Below are 20,075 nucleotides of genomic sequence, written 5' to 3'. Positions count from 1 at the left end.
AAATATACGTTTTTCAAAGGCTAATATACTTGTTCCACTACATGTTAAACTATATGCCGCCCCCCCCCCCCGAAAAAAACAACAAAAAAAATGATTTAGAAGAGAGATGAGATAACAGAAAAGGAGTACAAATTACAAGATGACCCCATTTGAAGACTTTTATTAGCAATGTGTATTTAACAAAATACAATGTATTACAGCAATTACTAGGAGTAGGAGTAAATAGTATATTTTTTTAATTCAAAATAGAGTAGAGTTTAGTTTTAGTTATATTTTAGTTTTTCTGCTGACTGATTTATTTAAGTATTTTACTGTTTCTAATACCAGTCATAATAAAATAATGATGTCAAAATCAAGCTTCAAAGATTAGGAATCCAGAGAAAGTGGTGTCATCATCTTCATCAGCGTAGAGCCCATTGAAGAGCTCTCCTCCAGCCACCTGCAGCCACACCTTATCCCCCACTTCCAGGTGCAGCACAGTGCCCCCTGCTGCCTGGTCCTCACTGCTTTGATAGTTGTCCATTGTGTGAATGATCTTTTCGCCATTCTTCATGAGAACAACTTTGACGTTTCTGGAGAAGACAGTGATATGGTAGGTGAAGAAATAGGCTCCTGCTACAGCGCAAGTGAATCTGCCTGTTTGTTGATCGTAGTGATTCTGTTGATTGTAAATAATCTTGTCAAACCGGATAGGTGCATTGGTTGCTGGAATTTTTGTTAGTGCTGTGAGTCCAACAGAGAAGGCGCTTTTAGAGATAATAAGTCCATCTCCCTTCTCACCCCTCTCACCCTTCTCTCCCCGAGTTCCTTTGTCTCCACGATAACCAATGTTGCCTTTGTGACCTGGAACACCAATGTCCCCCTTTGGGCCTGGCCTGCCAGGGGGTCCCATTGGTCCTTGAATGCCTCTGTCACCTTGAAGACCAATTTCCCCCTTAGGACCATCTGGTCCAGGAAGCCCTAAATCACCTTTAGGTCCTTTGGGTCCAGGGATCCCAAGCTCTCCCTTATTTCCTTTTAAGCCTAAGGGCCCTTGGACTCCTTGGGGCCCCATTTTGCCAGGAGGCCCTCGTTCTCCATTATCTCCCCTTTTACCTTTTAGCCCTGCAGGGCCAACAGCACCTGTAGATGACAACCACACGATAAACTTCCCTGTCTTTGTATACTTAGTGTTTACTTTTCAGTACATATATGTTTCTGTGTGCCAGCCAGAGAGGTTGCAAATACAAATAAATCAATTTGGATATAAAGCTGGTAAAAATGGGTGAATGTTCTCAAACATTTTATTCTAAATATGTTTGTTTTTAGTGTTTTACTCAAAAAAGTACATACCAGGATCCCCTCTGACTCCTTTGTGGCCATCATTACCTGTTGCTCCAACAGGGCCAATTTCACCTTTTCATAAACGATTGACAAATGATAATGTCATTACAGATTGTGAAGTTTAAGCTTAAAACATAAAGGGAGATTGGCATGGAGGCAATCTGTAGGAGTTTTTCTTTTAAACTTACCTCGATCACCTTTGTCCCCTCGAAGTCCATCTCTGCCATCTCTGCCAGGGGTTCCATTGTGCCCAGGGTCGCCTGGTATTCCAGGGTATCCACAAACACAGCCTTTAGTTGGGGTTTCTTCCAGTGCAACACACCTGACCGCCAATAGAAGGAGCAAAAAAGTAACCTTTAACCCCAACTGAAACATTATCTTTAATGCACCTGTCTCCAAAAGGGAATATCCCACAATGCAGACCCTTTTAGACTTAAAGACATTCAAGTAAGTGCACAGTTAGTCTCATAAGCACAAGTCCAATGTACGTGTACACATGAAGCAAGACTCTTCAAACTGTCTGCAAAGAAGTATATGTAACAAGAGCACAGTAGAACAAACGACAGGACAGCAACCAGGGAAAACACAAAACAGGAACTTTGACACAAGTGACTTCAGTCATGTCAAAGTAATTTCATTGGTCGGACTGTGTTTTTGGCTTACTTATTGAGTCTCTTAGACATCACCTCCCCCTCTAGATGTGTCACCAGTTTAGTTGAGGCTAATGATAAACTTACTCAGAGTATGTGAGGGCCAGGTATGCCACCATTCCACATGAACAACCCGCCTATACAGGTAAGGTAAACAGAATCATAAATGTTGGAAAGTGATTACATTGTGTCATTACACATTTTAGTGGGGTATGTGTCTTATATTTAATTAGCCAATGATAGAAATTGACACTTTAGAACAGTGAAAGCTGGTATGTGATTATCCTTGATTTAAAGGACAGCACTCTGGAAATTTCCCCACTGTGGGACAAATAAAGGTTTATCTTCACTTTAATGGACTCTAGTCACTGGTTTCTAATAAAAGACTAAAATGTTAAGTCATGCATGCTTTTTTTCAAATGTGCTTTTTAATATGGCAACAGTTAATAACAACTGACCCCTCAAACTAGATAACAGACATCAAATGTGACCTTTAGTAGTCCAAAGTCTATCACCACTAGAATGTCATCACTAGATCACCTAAGACAATTATTTTTCTCCACATTCACCAGCTAGATGCTATATAGATTTTATATCCGCGTGTTAACCCTGTGCAGGGCATGCATACTAATCACTTAAAAACATAAAAGAAAATGATTCACACCCAACTCTCGAAACATTTTATGTTAGTTTTAGTGACTCTTCATTTTTTTAAACTAGGTTTTAATTAAAACCATCTGGCAGAGGAACCACCAATATGCTGTTAAGCCGCCCCCTTTTCCCCACTGTCACATTGTGTACAGTGAGGAGATCAGGAGGGCTGGGTCCAAGGGAGGAACTTAAATGAAGATAAACACTGCAAACACCCTTAATTTCTTAGCTATCAAGATACACAGCTTGTGTGTTACACAGACACCAACATATATTGACATTTTTTATTTTCAATAATTCTTCTGGTAAGCCTCCAGATATAAATACATTTAAAAAAATAAACATGACAGCACGTAATAGTGGACATTTGAACAATGTCTTCACCTTGCACCAAAAATGGAAACTTCACTTTTACACATTCCATAATGGATACTGCACATTTACTTTCTTTAACACAATATGAACAAACTGACAAAGATGTAGCAAACAAATAACAAAGACATAGTCTAGAAGGTATGAAACTCAGTTATAATTTGAGGCCAGTATATCAGGACTCATCTCTCTGCACTCCCATACCCAGGCACAATTTGGTTACAGATGATTCTGCAACAAGTATTCAGAGAACAGAGCAGACGCATGTGCTGCTGACTTCCATTAGGCTTAAGGCTAAATAATTACACAGTCACGGAGCCTCCTAAAACAATTACTGATGATAACTGTAGTTGAAAGGACACATTCATACAAATAAATAACACACAACATGCTTTAACAGTGGTGTACAGTATTTCAGATGTAAACTTTATGTAACACTGATGTCACGTTTTAAATAGAGATTTCAATCTTTACTTCTTTATCAGACTAAATTAATGATGAATGACTTGAAGTTCCATATTAAATCATCATTGAGACATTGATAATATGAAAACTGAATTAATAAAGCTAGGGAGGGAACAGCACATGGTAAAAGGGAAGAGCGATTTCCAGCATTTGACATCATTTTTTACACTCTTTCTGGGAAAAGCAGCAGCTCCAGGGAGATTGAGGTTAAGCAGGTTCTACAAAGGACAGGAAGGGGCTATGACATTTCTAGTATTAGTAGAAAATAGGATCTGGAGGTCAGATCAGGAATGGATTAGGTATTAAGTGGTCTACATGATCTGACGGTGCATACCATAGCCCGTCATACCAGCCTGGGAAGCACCTCGGTTGCTGCCCATTTGCAAGCCGATTAGACTCTGGCCTTGGCGTAGCTGCTCTTCAGTAAACTCTCGTCGATACCCCTGGGCTTTCCTACAAACATAAAAAGTTATATGGAAATGGTAAGAGTACACATCTTTCAAGAATATTATAAAATCCTGATATGGTGTGACAGTGATCTTTCTCTTTACCTGTGGAACCACTCATGGTCACCTTTGTAATGACCGTCATCCTTAGTTATAGCCACACTCCCCAGTGCCATTAGGGTCCTTTGTACTGCTGCCATATCCTTTCCTGTTGCCAAAAACAACAGAGTCATTTTATTAAGACAACCACTTGCAAAGACAGACATACGCTAATATATTCCAAGCAGTAAATGGAACACAAAATAATAATATCAGAAACAGTAGGAACCATCTTGGTATAGGAGACACTTTTACCTTCCCAGAGGTCCACAGTTTGAAAGATGTCAGTGGTTGTCACTCCATATGCTTCTGCTGCTTGCAGGAACTGGGAGATCTTCTCCATTTGTTTAAAGGCCATCTGTGTCTCTGGAATCTTCTTGATGGGCTCCTTCCCCCGTGGATAAAGGCTGTTGATGAGTCTACAAAGGATCTGGGACAAAGGAGATCAGAAAACTGGCTTGGTTGAATACAATTGTGAAGTAACCAGGTTCTCAAGGGAATAGTTCTTTCTAACACTGCTTTTTGATGTGCTTAGATTAACATTTTAAGTATTACTGTTGTGGCGTTTCTCTAGAGAGGGGTAACAAAATGCATCTGCAGTTAGTTGTAAATGCTGGGTTTTTCTAATTGACAAAATGTGTGAGTCAGTTTGTAATGAAAATCCAATGTCTTTTTACTCCATTGCATTCCTCTCTGTTGAGTTAATTGCGAGTGCTGAAACACATGTCACTGCCTTATATGTCGCCTTACTCTAAATGATTTTTAACATTTGATTCAGCTGGAATGTCAAGCAAGTGGACATTATATTTGGATGTTAATTAGGTGTTAAGGAACCAAATACTTTGGGTGAGAAGGCTTCTTTCAAAGTGAAATCCACTTTAGACCAATGCAAGGCTACATTGATCAGCACATTTCCAAAAACATGTATTCATGTCATTATGTATAATTTTAATACACAATCTACAACACAACAAAGTGTGCACAAAACAAGTAGTCTTAAGCCACCATGGCATTAAACCATAGGCTACTCATTAGTTGCACCCATCACTGGTTTACTAATTGCAATAGCCAAATGTAATTGCTATACTTCTAGAGCAATACACGTAAGTCAAACCATTTTAAATAGTCTATTTTTCTTTAAATGTCTCTGTTTTGTCGTTGCTTAAATAATTCATTGTTGACTTCTATTTTAAGTGCTGCAGTCACTCACTGTTCCATCCATCAGCCATTTCTGGAAGTTCTGTTTGCCTGGCTGCGGCCTGTCCAGGTTCCCTCCACACTGTGCAAATATCCAGTCCACCAACTTCTGCTCCAGGTCTGGGTCATACTTCTGCTCAATCTTCTCCTGCACCTCCCGGCTAAGTCCATAGCTGGGCCCTCTGTTTGCCATGGCAGCTATTTCAACACTCTAGTAGTCTGTATGTTGTCTTAACCTGAAGAGAAACAAACAAAACACATCATGTGTAACTTGTTTTAGTATAATTCTGAGTTTTAAATGAGTTGTGTTATATTTTATGAAATTGTTTCCTGTTGACCACAATACAATTCTGTAGCATTAAAACATAATAAACCATATTAGTTCTTGAAGAGAACCCAAAAAGACAGATTTTTCTGTCCTTAGCAGGACAGCTCAGCAGTCCAACTCTTGCTTTTCTGGATGCTGTAGCAGGGAAGGGTGTGGTCGCTGGCAGCTGTCCCGCACAGGGATAACCCATCACTATGGTAACAATCAAACCCGTTTCCGGCACGCTCAGTGCATTGATGGGCTGTAGCGGATGATGGTCCAACTATGACCTCCAGGAGGCTGCCATGATGACGCAATTAAATAATCACATGGATTTTCAAACCGTATGCCCTCATACAAAACATGCATTTAGGATGCAGTCTATATTTAGCCTGCAGCGCATTTTAATTAAATTACGTCAGTTTTGCCGCATATAAAAGCTTTGCGTTATTTTTCAGTTGTTTGTCTTGCAGGGCGCATATCTGCAAGCAAAATTCACGTAATTCAAATAAAGTGCCGCCATCTAATGTTATGACACCACATCGCCACGCACTTTGCAGCTTTAACATTTTACAAACCCCAAAGCAACTACGCAAAGCTCACACACCTACCTTGCCACTGAAACGACTACACAAACATTATACCCAATATGTCAGAGACTAAAAGCAGTTTTATTTAAAAACAAAAACAAACAAACAAACAAATAAAAAAAAAAAGAGTACGTGCACTTACCAAAGCAAAGACAGCGCTAAGATTCGTCCCGTCTCAGTATTAATTCCGCTGAGCTGGGCAGGGCTGAGGATGCTGAACTGCTGAAGCATCCATGAAGCGCAGCACAGGGGCGTCAGGCCAGACTGAATCTCACTTTGTCCGGGAGGGGCGAGTGACTCGTTTTATATGCCAGTTCCTCCGGGAGGGGTACAGAGAGACTCTTAACGCAGAATGCGACCTGACACCGCTCCCGGATAGCGGGCAACATAGTGCACACTCATCTAAAGGCAATATGCAATAATCCCACATGGTGCCAAATAAATTTAATTGCTTTTGATACTCGAATCTGAAGCTCCTGGACATTAATCTACTGCATAATATAAAGGTCTCCTTTTTCCCTCACACTGGTAACTTGTGGAATGGAGTGGGGACCAAGGTTGCATGTTGTGCTACTGTAATAGTTGCTTTTACCAGTCAGGCTCCTTCCTGATTTATCACAGAATGAGGATTGGTATTTGTTACACCATCTGTCTCTTAGTTTATGACAACCATTTCTCTTCATTAGTTTTTATGTGGTGGATAAATGTTCTGGGGATTGCAGAGTGCTGTGGCTAAGCAGAGAAGGCATGTTGCTTTATTTTAAGCAACTAAAAAATGTGGGATACTTTTCCCAGTAAAAAAGATGGGAGTTTAAGAGATTTACTCTATCCAAAACTATAGCAAAAAAGAACATATAGCATTGCCTCTTCTGCATATATTTACATGCTCTTGATGCCATAAATATGTTTGACCTTAGTTTTGATACCAAAAATGACTGCCTACACAGCTCCAGTTAAAGGTCATAGCTGCAGTTCAGCAGACATGAGAGTGAAGTGGTTGGTCTTGCCCCATTGAGCATAGTGCAGCTAGTGGGCAATTACATGTTAATAATCAACAGTCCAATGGCTCCATTCAGCAGTCCACACTATTTCTAAAGGCCAACAGGTATAAGGACTCATAACGTATTGCTCTGCTAACAAAAAATAAACGTCACAATGCTGTAATCTACAGCCCTTAATGACTTTGACTATACAACCATTTTCTGTTGACATTTTCCAAATGGTAGTTAACATTTTTGTAATACAACTGTAATTTTATATATTTAGCCCAGCATTTCATCTGTATCAACTGCACTCTACTGTAATTGCTGAGAGACAGCTGATCACATTGTGTTATGTATGGTAACAGAAAAGTGTTATGTGCAGAGGTTTTATTGGCCAAAATGGCTGAAAAGTGAATAAAAAAGGCACGGGAAAACTATACATCTATTTAAAGAGGAAGAGGACAGAGTGAAACAGTAAGGACAGAGGCAGAGACAGCAGCAATGGCAGACCTAACAATAACTGACCAACATAAAAAAACGATATAACTTTGAACACACAAATGCAACCTGAAGTTATAAGGGAAGAACTAGGGGAAGAGCTCCCTTTCATTACAAAATGTTGAAATTACATATGATATAATGGGAACAAGGCAAAGATGGGTAAAGGTTCATATTTGGCAGAGAAGCATGCCATTGTTTGGAAACTTTACTCAGGGTTGGCTTTTCAGTAATTATCTCAGCAATCTCTCAACCTCACTCCCCCTGCCCTTACTCAAACCAAAGTAGTCAACTTGTCTATGAGATCGTCAATAGTGTAGACCATGAGCTTGATGTCATCTTTGTCAGACATACGGTGCTGGCCATGACGCCGTAGGATGACATCCACATCAGGGCTGAGGATGCGTTCTGCAACCTGCATAGAGATGTGCCAGGGGACGTCCTGGTCTTTAAGCCCATGAATGAGCCGTACAGGACAGGTGATGGGAATGGGACTCTGGAGAACGCAGTGATTTTCCGCCTCACGCAAAAAGTCCATGCTAAACTTGTAAACACCTTCCTCTGAGTGTTTGGTGGGTATTGCCCACTCCCCCTTTTCCTCAAACTCCTTACGTGCCTATAAATATTAACAGGGTACAAATCAGACAATGAAAATTCCTTCAATCTTATAAATAAAGTACATACGCTGTTAGATGTACATGTTAATATTAAATGTTCACACCTCCAGAGGAAGAGAGTTGAAAGATGTAACGATGTGGTCAGCAGCAGTGGATATGCCCACTAAGGCAGCGGTCTTCTCTGGTCTTGCAATGGCTGCCAACAGCATGAGCCAGCCACCTATACTGGAACCCACCAATATCTACAAGTTTAAAAAAAAAGAAAAGAAATGAAATTCAACTGATTAAGAAATCAATTTAAAAAAGCAAAACTTTATATCATAGTGGTGGGGGAAAAAAACAACAATAAATGTGGTAACATTATGCCACCTTCTGGAAAAATGGTAGAATACACAAAATAATGTGGAAAGCTGAAAAGATTTTGGATCAAATTCTGTATCGGTTACTCTGTACTGATGAATGCATTACTTTAGTGACATGCTTACCAATACCTTCTTTGATTTTTTTTTTTAAAGTCAAACAGAGATAGAAGTGTTAATTTTATGTATAGTGCTTAATTTCTATAACAATTCATTGCTGGTGTGGAACTACAATGCTAAGTCCAAATCAGGATGTTTGCAGTAGGGTCGTCATTGTTAACATGTTAATATAAATTCTTTTTAATTGCATAGATTTTTAAAGCAGTTAATGCAAGTACTGCTATACCTCATTGCCTCACTGGTACAGGGTTCGACAGTGAGAATGAGTCCAAGTAGCAATGGTGACCGACTCTTTGCATTATACTTGCACTTGAAGATTTCACAGATTTAGATTATTACACGTGAAGTTAGTGTCCTGGTATTTCTGATGCAATTTCTCCGTTGTCTGCTTCTCTGTATAATGGAGGGTGGGGCAGCCACGCATACAAACACAAACACGAGAAATATTTACCTGTGGCCCCTCTGCTAACTCATCCAACACAAAAAGGACATCTTTTTTCCAGGTACCAATAGTTCCTTCTGCCAGCACCCCTTCAGAGGCCCCGTGTCCTGTGTAGTCAAACCTGGGAAAACATAAACATTAAAGTCCAAGGACACGAGTATCACAGGGTAAAACATGGCCACAAGCCATGAGAAGCCACAGACAAGGCTATTTTTTCTTTTTCTTTTTACAATTATGTGTGTAGCACATCAAATGATACACAACCCTTTCTTGTCTGTATTTGTTTGGTCACATCTTTTGATGTTTAATTATGGATAAGTAAAACTAAATCTTCATCCTAAAGTGACAAGGCCTTTTCAGTTGCTGTCCTGCTTTTCCTTTCGAATGTTCCTTTTCAGGGGTCACCACAGTGAATAATCTGCCTCCATTTAACCCTATCATCCTTCAGTTGCTGTCCTATAAAATTAATATCCTATTCTATTATTTCAGTCATTCAATAAAACAAATGACTTACCTGCAACTTGTGCTTGACTTTTTCCTTTGACTGATAGCAGTGTAACTGTGGTTAGTGCATGCACCCTTTCTACTTTATGTATTTTACTTTTGCTCTTTGTAACCTTGCGACACACTTTAGAAGAGCCATACTAGGTTTTGTGTAGATATAAATAAAGTTAAATTAGATTTACTGATGTGTTCAAACTGTGTTTTTTTTCCAGGTGTCTCACATTTTTTTAATAATGAAAGCCCATACTACAAAATTATGCATATATTTTAATGAATAGGTGTGTATTTAAAAAATATCTCTCTCTCTCCATATCAATTTATTTATCTCTATGTTACACAGAGATAGATTGATCTATCTCTGCTGTGTTGTGAAGAACCTTCCAGATCTCATCTGGATGAATAAATTCAACAAACTAACAAAACTCTCAAACAAGGTTGGGTGGGAGTTGAACCCGCTGCCTTCTCTATTTTAATACACACATGTGTTTTTAAAAACAGTATAAATAAATTACATTTTGTTATTTAGTCTCAACCATTGGTCTACGGTTTTATATTGTGTTAATGTGTCTACAGTTTAACCAATATTTACACTTGCTAAATATAGAAGAACGTTTTACTACCATAAATTTACTTAAAACAACATTTATATTGACGTGATGTAACTGAACATGAAGAATCAAAATGTCTTACCTGAGGTACGAGTGGCCTAGTGACCTACAGAATTCTTCCAAAGCCTCAGCCTTCTGCCCATTCATGTTGGAGCCATACCCTGGGAGGTAGACCACACCTGGGCTTTTCCCCTTCACTGCTCTGTAGGCCAACTTTGGAAGGTCTGGTCGTGAAGCAAACTGCACTGTGGACTTGTGTCTTTTTTCTCCTGGAACAATAAAAAAAACAGAATATATTCCTTTGTAAAAACATGCAAGTGACTCAATGTTCAGAACATCAGAAGTTCGCTGAATAAGCGAATAAGTTATACACAAAACGGTAACATATTTAAAGACACAAATTAAGTTAATCAACGTTTTTCAATTCCAATAGAATACTCGGAGGCGCAAACGCTGCGGTTTACATGTCTACAGTTTTACGACGGCGCAAAATGTGCGCACCACACCCCCCTCCTCCGTTTAAATAACGTTGTATAAAACACCAGCGTTGTCAGACAGACTCCGCCAACTGCGAACACTAAAACAAACCTTCCAGACGCTTCGAAGACAAAGTTGCGAGCCCTCCATTACTTAAAATCTGTGAAAGTCCTCTGCGGCAGAACCTCAGCGAGACGGCTGCCATACTGCTACTGAACCACTGAGGAAGTATCGCGAGAGTAGCAGCAGTTTATCTCGTTACTCTCAGTGCACAACAGTTGTAGTCCTCCCGAGTTTACATCACAAATACACAGTACAGAGCTGTGGAGCAGTGTGTCAAGTATTCTGGTATTTTATGTAGTATAAAATTATCAACATGACGGAGTAGAAACATATCAATTTCAAGTCTTAACCCTATGCTTTGTATGAAACATATGATCTCAGATGATCAGCAAAACAAACCCCTATGCATCTTTCCGACAAGGGCAGCAATGTGGTCTATATATAAAATTGAATAGCAAAGTACAATTACAGTTTCTATGTGTTGACATTGTTGACATTGTTGATACTAAGAACTGTAATAATCCACCATGATAATCATTCATCAGGATTTCATCTGTTTTAGTAGAATTTTGTATTATCATTTTCCTCTGAAAAAAGAACCATATACGCAGTAGAAAATGAAGTTGCCTACAAACAGCTTCAGCTAATCTAACTGTACCGATTGTACTATTTTTACGCTGTATTATTTCTACTGTGTATTATGGAAATACAGTCGTCCATCATTACTGGGTCTGACAGGTGGGATTCACAACTTGGTGGTGACACTTATTTTGATATCAGTCTTGTATCAAAATAGGTGAGGAATAAGTAAGGCACTTGTGTGTATGTGAGCATCATGTGAAGTGTTGGTTTTTAACATGACTCAGAGCGTCACAGGCGGAAGGTCACGGAGCAGCAGAACGGAACGGAAGCGGGAGTGAAAAGCCTGTCCGCCATTGTGGAATATGCTTAGGGATATTCCAGTAAGACGCTAGTCAGTTTCAGATTGACTGATAAAAACCATCTGTGGCAGGATCGCACACATTCACTGACACCTTCTCCGCGGACACACAGTCGCCGTTTGTAGCAGCCGAAAGATCCAGATCGTCGTAGAGAACCAACCGCAGGAGGAAAACGTCGCCTTGTAACGTTAACAGAGTGTTTGGACAAACCGAGAGACGAGCCAGGAAAGCACCGAAGTGCAGAGAGAGGCAGGGGGAAGTCGTGGACAGTCTCTAAAACAGCCATCAGTTTCGGTTCCTGGAGGATGTCTGCGACCACAGTCGATCAGGTCCGTGCATTGACAGCTAAATGGTGTCACACGTTAGATGTGCGGCAAATTAAAACTTTGCCGACAATAGTTTTGTCTGGTTTGGTACGTGGGATCAAACAGGCTAAAGTTGTCTGATATTTGATAGCTATTAGCTGTAACGTTAATGTAGCGATAGGCCGACAACTGTAGCTGTAGCCGGTTGCCAATGCGGCACCGTTTACTGGATGTCACAGCGTTTGACATCCGGTCAATAGCGCGAAGCAACCTGTAAATGTTAACATCCGGGCTCCTTAGCTTCAGCCTCAGGTTACTACTTTACGCTCGGCTGTTGTATTTAACTAGCCATGTAGGATCTGTATGAATCTTATTTCCTGTCGTGATATGACAACAGTCTCATCTCTTTTTCCCTTGCTGCACGTTATTTCAGAGACCCAAAGGACAAGGAAATAAAGGTAAGGATGCTAACAGTCCATCTTAAAAGGTGCAGACGTCCACCTTTCTGAAATCTAACGTTATAGCTGTCAGTTATAATTGGCTAACATGCTATCAGTTACTTACTGATAGTGTAGCCTAAACTGAATCTACATCTTGTATACAGTTGCTTATATTGGTATTGTTAACTGTGCATATTTCTGAATTTGTTATTGCTTTTTGTGGTTTTTATTATTATTATTCACCTCATGAGATCTTGTCATGTTTAGACTTCTTCATTTATGTGTCAAATGTTACAACCCGACATGTTGAATTTCATCCACTTGACAATCACAATAAAATACTATAATAGTGAATCAGTTTGCTCTCTTTCCACCCTCAGTGCAAAACGGATCAATGCATCAAAAGGATGGTGTGAATGATGATGATTTTGAGCCTTACTTAAGCGGCCAGACAAATCAGGTAACACTATATGATGTAGCCTGTTCAGAGTGCCTGTTTGTAGTTATAGTCAGTACTCAGAGGATTGCCTCTTGCTATAGGCAAGTTAGTTGCCTCAGTCATCTAATATATTGCTAATTTTATTCCAGTTTACTTGAGCACTTCTTGGCAGATCCTTATGATTTTAGATGTTCTTAAACTATGTTGCCGATTTCTATTACTGCCTGCAATTGTGTACAGTACAGTAACAGCATGTCCTTCTGTTCCATACAGAGTAACAGCTATCCACCAATGTCTGACCCCTACATGCCCAGCTACTATGCTCCATCTATTGGTTTCCCTTACTCTCTGGGAGAGGCTGCTTGGTCCACAGGAGGAGACCCTCCTATGCCCTACCTAACTACCTACGGACAGATGAGCAATGGCGAGCCCCACTTCATCCCTGATGGTGTGTTCAGCCAGCCAGGTGCCCTGGGAAATACCCCTCCCTTCCTAAGCCAACATGGTTTTAACTTCTTCCCTGGCAATGCTGACTTTTCCACCTGGGGTACGAGTGTCTCTCAGGGACAGTCCACACAGAGCTCAGTCTACAGCAACAGCTATGGGTATGCCCCCAGCTCACTGGGTCGGGCTATTGCGGATGGACAAGCAGGCTTTGGAAGCGACACCCAGCTCAGTAAGGTGCCGGTACTGAACAGCATAGAGCAAGGAATGACAGGGTTAAAATTGGGTACAGACATGGTGGCAGCTGTCACTAAAACTGTGGGCTCACCCTTAGGAGGCACAGCAGGTATGAGCAGTATGGCAGCCAATAGCTTTCCTCCGTCTGTCAGCTCGTCCGCACCTAAACCTGCCTCCTGGGCAGCCATTGCCAAGAAGCCAGCCAAGCCACAGCCCAAGGTCAAACCCAAAGCCAACATGGTGATGGGTGGAGGAGCCACCATTCCTCCACCCCCCATAAAGCACAATATGAACATTGGTACTTGGGACGATAAGGGCTCTCTGAACAAGCCCCCATTAGCTCAGACTATGATGCCCCCACAGCCTCTGGTGCAGCAGCCTCTCCTTGCTCAGCCTCAGCCCTTACTGCAGAACCCTTTGCCCCCTCAGCCTCAACACCAGCACCAGCACCAGCCCCAGCACCAACACCAACCCTTCCAGCTACAGTCCCCCCAGCACCCCCAACCTCTGCCCCCTGGCCCTTTGCATCTGCACCTCCCTTCCCAACCTGGCCCCCCACAGCCCCTTCATCAGCAACAACCCCAGCAGCCTGGCCCTCCTCCCAACCGTTGGGTGGCTCCCAGGAATCGGGGTGAGGGCTTCGGTCTGGGTGGGGGAATCCCACTCAGTGCCTCCCCTTGCTCTGGAGAAGTGCATCCAGTGCTGGAGAAACTTCGTGCGCTCAACAACTACAACCCCAAAGACTTTGACTGGAACTTGAAAAATGGACGTATTTTCATTATCAAGAGCTATTCAGAAGATGACATCCACCGATCAATCAAGTATTCTATCTGGTGCAGTACAGAACATGGCAACAAGCGCCTGGATGGCGCCTACCGGTCTCTGGGCAACAAGGGACCCCTGTACCTGTTGTTTAGTGTCAACGGCAGTGGCCACTTCTGTGGCATGGCCGAGATGCGCTCACCAGTGGACTACAATGCCTATGCAGGCGTCTGGTCTCAGGATAAGTGGAAGGGCAAGTTTGAGGTAAAGTGGGTTTTCATCAAAGACGTGCCCAACAACCAGCTGCGACACATTCGGCTGGAGAACAATGACAACAAGCCAGTGACCAACTCCAGGGACACTCAGGAAGTGCCTCTGGAGAAGGCCAAACAAGTGCTTAAAATTATCGCCACTTATAAGCATACCACCTCAATCTTTGATGACTTTGCACATTATGAGAAACGTCAGGAAGAAGAAGAGGCTCTAAGGAAGGTGAGAGAAACACATGTTTAAAGAGCCCTGTCTTCTATAAATAACTAGTATGCACGACACAGTATAGTTTAGTCTCCCTCTGATTCAAATGGAGGCAAACTTTCTCTGAGTAACTGCTACATGCTGAGGTTTGAAAATCTTGATGAATGAACATCCTGAATGACAGCCGATTTGACATATTACCATTAATGGTGAGCAGGTTCAGGAAATGCGATTTTATTAATTTTTTTTGTTTTATCAGCCATCTTCTCCAGTCGAGACTGTGTTGATCTGGCCAAGTGGAGTTAGATGCATAGAGGTTTCCTGAAATAGCCAACATTCCTGACATTCCTTCTCCCAGACAAAGGCAGATGTAGGCTCTGATCTCTCTTTGAATGCCAAGCCACTCTGCTCTCCACAGGCTCCTCATGCTTTATTAGTCTTTAATATAAGCCCCTGGCCTGCAAACTGGCTGCAATGTGCCTCAGAGTTAGCAATGTTCGCCTGAGATGTTGTAGAAAAAAAACGAAAAGAAAAGGTTTTCCCAGCACACTACATGATAAAAATACATGATGATATTATCTGTGCACATACACTGTGTAATCGTATGCTCTAAGAGGAAAAACTAAAATATGTTGCAGTGGTAATAACAGTGGTGTTCCACCAGTGTTAGTCTAAGTAGTAAAAGCTCTGTGGGATGCTACCGCTGTGGAAAAATAGCAACCAGAAGTGAATAACATGTTATCATTGGTAGCATTCTGCTGCATCCATTCTTAGATTCCACAGTATGCTAATCTAATTGCATTTAGAAAACCTCCATGACTCCCTTCTTTTCTCCCACTCTCCCACTGCTGGTGCTCCATTGAGGCTATATTGACTCCTCGATGCCGACCTTGTTAATATGCGCTGGGTTACTTTCTCATAAATATTTCAAGTCAGTGTTTTCAGGCTTCTGAAAACAACCTGTCAGTTGAAAGCCTGTTTCATCCTGTGCTGTGCAGACGTTGCACTGTGCTGCTTTTGTAGCCATGACCTCCTACATGACAGGATCGGCCCGACGGAGGCCTCATCCTCCATCGCCTGACAAGGTTAATTGTTCTCTATTGTTTGGCCTGTCCTTCCTGAACTTTGAGAGGTGTCAAACCAGCACAGCTACTTCCACTATAACACCATCCCAGTGCGTTTTTTTTTAATAACTTTGGATATAAATGTTGTTGCAGGACTTTATAAGTACAGACAATTAATACATAGAGGTTATCCCCTTGTATAATAATACGGAAAATGGTGGCAAAGCTGAGTGAACAACAGTCTACAGAAAATATTAATTAGGTGGATTTTTGGCACGAGGTTTTATTACCTGAAAATCAGGAAATACATATTTCTTTCATTATGACATCGCCTTTAGGGTTATAATACTTTGGTTAAAAGTCTCAGGATTACTTAATGAAATTGTTTAAATGTCTTGTTAAGTTGTAGAGTCTCATACAGACAGACTTCTGTGAAGGCTTCTGTTCTCAGTGCCTCAGCCCCAGGGGGATTGAGTTACACTGGGGGCTTGGGTCTCACAGGGCTTATTTCATAACCACTCCTGCCCACTCTTCAAAGAGGACACAGTTTCACGTGAATGACTCAAAGAGTGAACCTGAAACCTAGCCAATGAAGATGCCTGGTTATTTGTCTTCCAGGTGTCTTTTTTTCCCCTCTAGGATTATAACCGCATCACTGTATCTTTAATAATGACCTTACTGTTTTCCACTATTCCTCTTTTTTTGTAATCCCTGACACACCCTGGAATATTTGATGTTTTTGGTGTGTTGTGATAACTCATGTTTTTGATTATGGATACTGACAATCTTCTGCTTATTCATGGCCAAGTGAGACTTGCTACCAAAAACTGAGTGTAGTGGTCTCATGTCTCTAGCATGAACAAAACAAGAAACATTTTCATTTGTACTATTGCTACCTGAGCTCTACTAAATAACTTTCCCTCTGTCTTCTTACAGAAGATTTGCTCTTGCTGTCTGAATTTATTTCAGCTACCAACAGAGAGCTGACACCATCCACTGACTATCTCTTTCTGTTGTTTCTTTTTTTCTTTTTCCAGGAACGTAATCGAAATAAACAGTAGCCTTCAAGCAAGCACTCTGCTAGAACTGCAACACTAATGATGTAGGACCTTAAATGAAATTTGCCTAACCACAAAGAGGAAAGGCTCTCAATCTTTCGCAGAAGATGACAATGTATCTGAACACTTGAACATGACAATAGACTCATCTGTATGCGTTGACTGGTGCATCAAACCCTGTGTTCCCGACTCACAAATAAAAGAGCATAACCCACTTTGAAAAATCTCTAAAGCACTTTCAGTCCTTCTAAACAGCCTCTACCAATACCCTTAACTCTCTAACTGTGTTCTTTGATTTTTGTTTGTGAGCAACTAACTGACTGACCACAGTAGTCAGAAGATTTCACTGGGCTTATTTGTAATTTTGTAATGCCTCAAATGTTTGGGAAATTGTTAAGCTCAATCAGCTCCTGAAGAGAATTAAAGATTATATGTATGAATTGATCTTGTACTTGAATCTGTATTCAGTCATCTGAACCTCCTCAGACAGAGGCTGCGGATGATTGACAGGAGGGGTGAAATAATTGGGAAACAGCCACAATCATGCCAATCATTGGATGTATCTTTCCTCTACTTGTTCCCTTTATTTCTGCATCTGTTTCTGTGTACCAAAAGATTACAGTTATGCGGCAGGTTGACAAGTGCCAGGGAGTGCACATCTTAGTTTTTTTCTTCTTCTTCTTCTTCTTCTCTCTCTTGTGGTTCTGTCATTCTGAAGTGCATTTGTCTGAGGAGAAACCTGCTGCTCTCGTAGAACTAGCAGTGGCCTACTTGGGTCCTGGGGGTGACTGTTTTTGCTCTGATGTTGATGTACTGTACTGTACTGTACCTCAGGCTCAGTGAGACTCTGTCCTCAAAAACTTAGCACTTTTGGGACACCCCCCCCCACAAACACATACACACACATCACGCCTTCTGCTTGGCAACTGGGATTCCCCAAAACAGCGAGACATCAACTGAAAGGATGTGGCAGTTTTCTCCTCTAGGTAACTCACTAGATAAATAAAAATTACCCATGTTTAGCGCAAATGTTGTTTTGTGTTTTTACTCCTAGTTTTACCTTTTAATGCTTGGATTACTATGATGCTTCACATCACAATATGGCACACAGGTGGTGATAATAAACACATAAACTCTTATTGTATAGCACAAGAAGATTCTCCTTCTTATTTATGTGTGCCTCTGTGTGTATGGATACTGTAATTTATTTAGAGTAGTAACAACACTTTTCACATTTGCTTAGCATTTCAGCATCTTTCTGAGAATAATTAGTGACGTCTGCTTTGTGGAGGCAGTGTAAGTGAATACAATACTGTAAATACAGTTGATAAGGCAGTGCACATGTTACTGTTTGTAGGGAGTATAACATTAAGGACATGACCATGCAGACAGAGGTGGAAAGTAACAAAGCCCAATTACACAATTAGAACAAAAATGTTTGTACTTAAATACTTTATTTTGGTAATTTGTTTTTGTTTCTGCTGTGCTACAATTCACAAGCAAATACCCTATACTCTATACCTGTCAAATAGGTTAAGTAGTATTACATTATTTAATATTTATCTTGTATATAGAAAGTAGTTGACCCAAATGCAGATTACATATTGATATACTAACATCCTGATATACTAATGCCATTTATAATACTTTAATGTAATTTGCAGATGTAATTCTGCATAAGAAAACATTTCCCTTTAATATTTTATTTAGCAAATAAGCAATAATCTACTTCTATTGTTCAAGGTCACAACACAGATCAGTAAGGGAAACCCTGATTTCATACTGCAAAAATTATTAGGAATGGTACAAGCAACTGTCAGCTATAAGTCATTCCCTTGGCTGCTACAAGACAGAATAACTTTAGGGCGTTATCCATGCACTGATGCACTTACAAAATTGATAATTCAAATGTTAGCCTTACCACCACTATTTTATTAATTCTTCCATTGCAATACACTCACAATAATTTACAGACTTTGAAATAGACAATAAATCTACTGAACAACCAAAAATGTTTGTTTTAGCATAAATTAAAAATGTGGAAACCAGAGAACATAAACTGATCAGCCACTATACATTAACACATAAAGTGGTTAAAGTGGGCTCCATCTTTACCAACAGTGATCATAGACCCTTACTTTTTTATATTAATAACAGGTTTTGCCATTATCACCAAAATCCATATTGTTTAATATACATTGTTTCTTTTGTAAGGTACTTTTAATTTTTTATGTTTTAGGTAGAATTTAGAAAATCCAAAGTACTTTTACTTGAGTGAACAATTCGAAGTGATTCTTGCATTGGGGAATATTTGTAGGCCAATATTTACTCTTTTACATGAGTATTGAGATTGTGGACCTCTTCAATTACACAGAGAATGTGAATACATCTATAAATAATGACCAGGTTTTTGACAAGTCTACAGGTACTATAATTTCACAACATGGATGGATTAATGATCAAGCCTACAGGGCACAAGCGCAGTGGCCTATGACTGAGCCAGAGAGAGTTTATGAAGTGAGTGTTAATATTTACTTGATTGAAAGTCCCAGACAAAATGACCATAAAGAGAAGCAAACCATCATGCAGAGCTAGAAAATGAATATATATTCATACGAAATGACCACAAAAAAGAAATAAGAAGATTTCAATTACAATAAATAAATTTCAATTATGGGTTTTACAGGCGGTTCACATGTTCATCTCTATAGACAATTTATGGTGTCTGTTTCTAGGAATTCCCCTTTATTTTGTATAAATATTTTGTTAAATATTTTCTTATATTTTCTTAATATACAAAAAAAAACATAATTTAACATCCCTGAAATAATGGTCTCATATAATTACTGATTTTCTGCACCTAAATTGACATCATTATAAACTTTATGTCATTGTGGATAAAATGTATGTCATTTATTTTTGGTTATTTATTATTATTGTTATTTACAATAATTTATTTGTATAGTTATTTCCCCCTGATGTAAGTCACTCTTTTCATTGCCTGACCACCAGAGTGCGCCATTATATCACTTTCTGTCAAATGTCCTCAGCTCCCAAGATGTACTACAAAGTCTTTACTGGAAGCAGCAAAGCCCTTCTCCTTCTCAAGCCCTCCAACACTAACAGACACAATTATACCA

The 20,075-nt window shown here is 40.2% G+C and overlaps 4 protein-coding genes across 5 annotated transcripts; 1 reads left to right on the top strand and 3 right to left on the bottom strand.

The window, feature by feature from the left end:
* Window positions 1–150: 150 nt before the first annotated feature.
* On the bottom strand, window positions 151–2,747 carry c1qtnf9 (C1q and TNF related 9). Its single transcript, XM_067486029.1, has 3 exons — window positions 1,512–2,747; window positions 1,333–1,395; window positions 151–1,122 (listed from the first exon to the last, which is right to left on the bottom strand). The coding sequence occupies exons 1-3, from the start codon at window positions 1,696–1,698 to the stop codon at window positions 353–355; spliced, it is 1,020 nt and encodes a 339-aa protein (XP_067342130.1). The 5' UTR covers window positions 1,699–2,747; the 3' UTR covers window positions 151–352.
* Window positions 2,748–2,894: 147 nt separating this feature from the next.
* On the bottom strand, window positions 2,895–7,312 carry tagln3b (transgelin 3b). The gene is made up of 5 exons (XM_067486031.1): window positions 6,243–7,312; window positions 5,217–5,439; window positions 4,262–4,436; window positions 4,013–4,115; window positions 2,895–3,914 (listed from the first exon to the last, which is right to left on the bottom strand). The coding sequence occupies exons 2-5, from the start codon at window positions 5,394–5,396 to the stop codon at window positions 3,773–3,775; spliced, it is 600 nt and encodes a 199-aa protein (XP_067342132.1). The 5' UTR covers window positions 5,397–5,439; window positions 6,243–7,312; the 3' UTR covers window positions 2,895–3,772.
* Window positions 7,313–7,453: 141 nt separating this feature from the next.
* abhd10b (abhydrolase domain containing 10, depalmitoylase b) lies at window positions 7,454–10,966 on the bottom strand. The gene is made up of 5 exons (XM_067486030.1): window positions 10,820–10,966; window positions 10,314–10,500; window positions 9,129–9,240; window positions 8,303–8,440; window positions 7,454–8,197 (listed from the first exon to the last, which is right to left on the bottom strand). The coding sequence occupies exons 1-5, from the start codon at window positions 10,911–10,913 to the stop codon at window positions 7,856–7,858; spliced, it is 873 nt and encodes a 290-aa protein (XP_067342131.1). The 5' UTR covers window positions 10,914–10,966; the 3' UTR covers window positions 7,454–7,855.
* A 609-nt stretch (window positions 10,967–11,575) lies between these two features.
* On the top strand, window positions 11,576–18,074 carry ythdf3 (YTH N6-methyladenosine RNA binding protein F3). 2 transcript variants are annotated; one of them, XM_067486027.1, is made up of 5 exons: window positions 11,576–12,041; window positions 12,451–12,475; window positions 12,838–12,917; window positions 13,170–14,831; window positions 16,915–18,074. In XM_067486027.1, exons 1-5 carry the CDS (start codon window positions 12,018–12,020, stop codon window positions 16,936–16,938), a joined length of 1,815 nt encoding a protein of 604 aa, XP_067342128.1. In that variant the 5' UTR covers window positions 11,576–12,017; the 3' UTR covers window positions 16,939–18,074. The 2 variants fall into 2 exon arrangements, with proteins under 2 accessions (XP_067342128.1, XP_067342129.1); XM_067486028.1 differs by lacking the exon at window positions 12,451–12,475.
* The last annotated feature ends 2,001 nt before the right edge of the window (window positions 18,075–20,075 follow it).

Source organism: Channa argus, chromosome 19 (genome assembly GCF_033026475.1).
Source record: "Channa argus isolate prfri chromosome 19, Channa argus male v1.0, whole genome shotgun sequence".
Taxonomy (NCBI): domain Eukaryota; kingdom Metazoa; phylum Chordata; class Actinopteri; order Anabantiformes; family Channidae; genus Channa; species Channa argus.
Note: the sequence above shows the minus strand (reverse complement) of the source record. Positions and strands in the feature narration are given on the sequence as shown.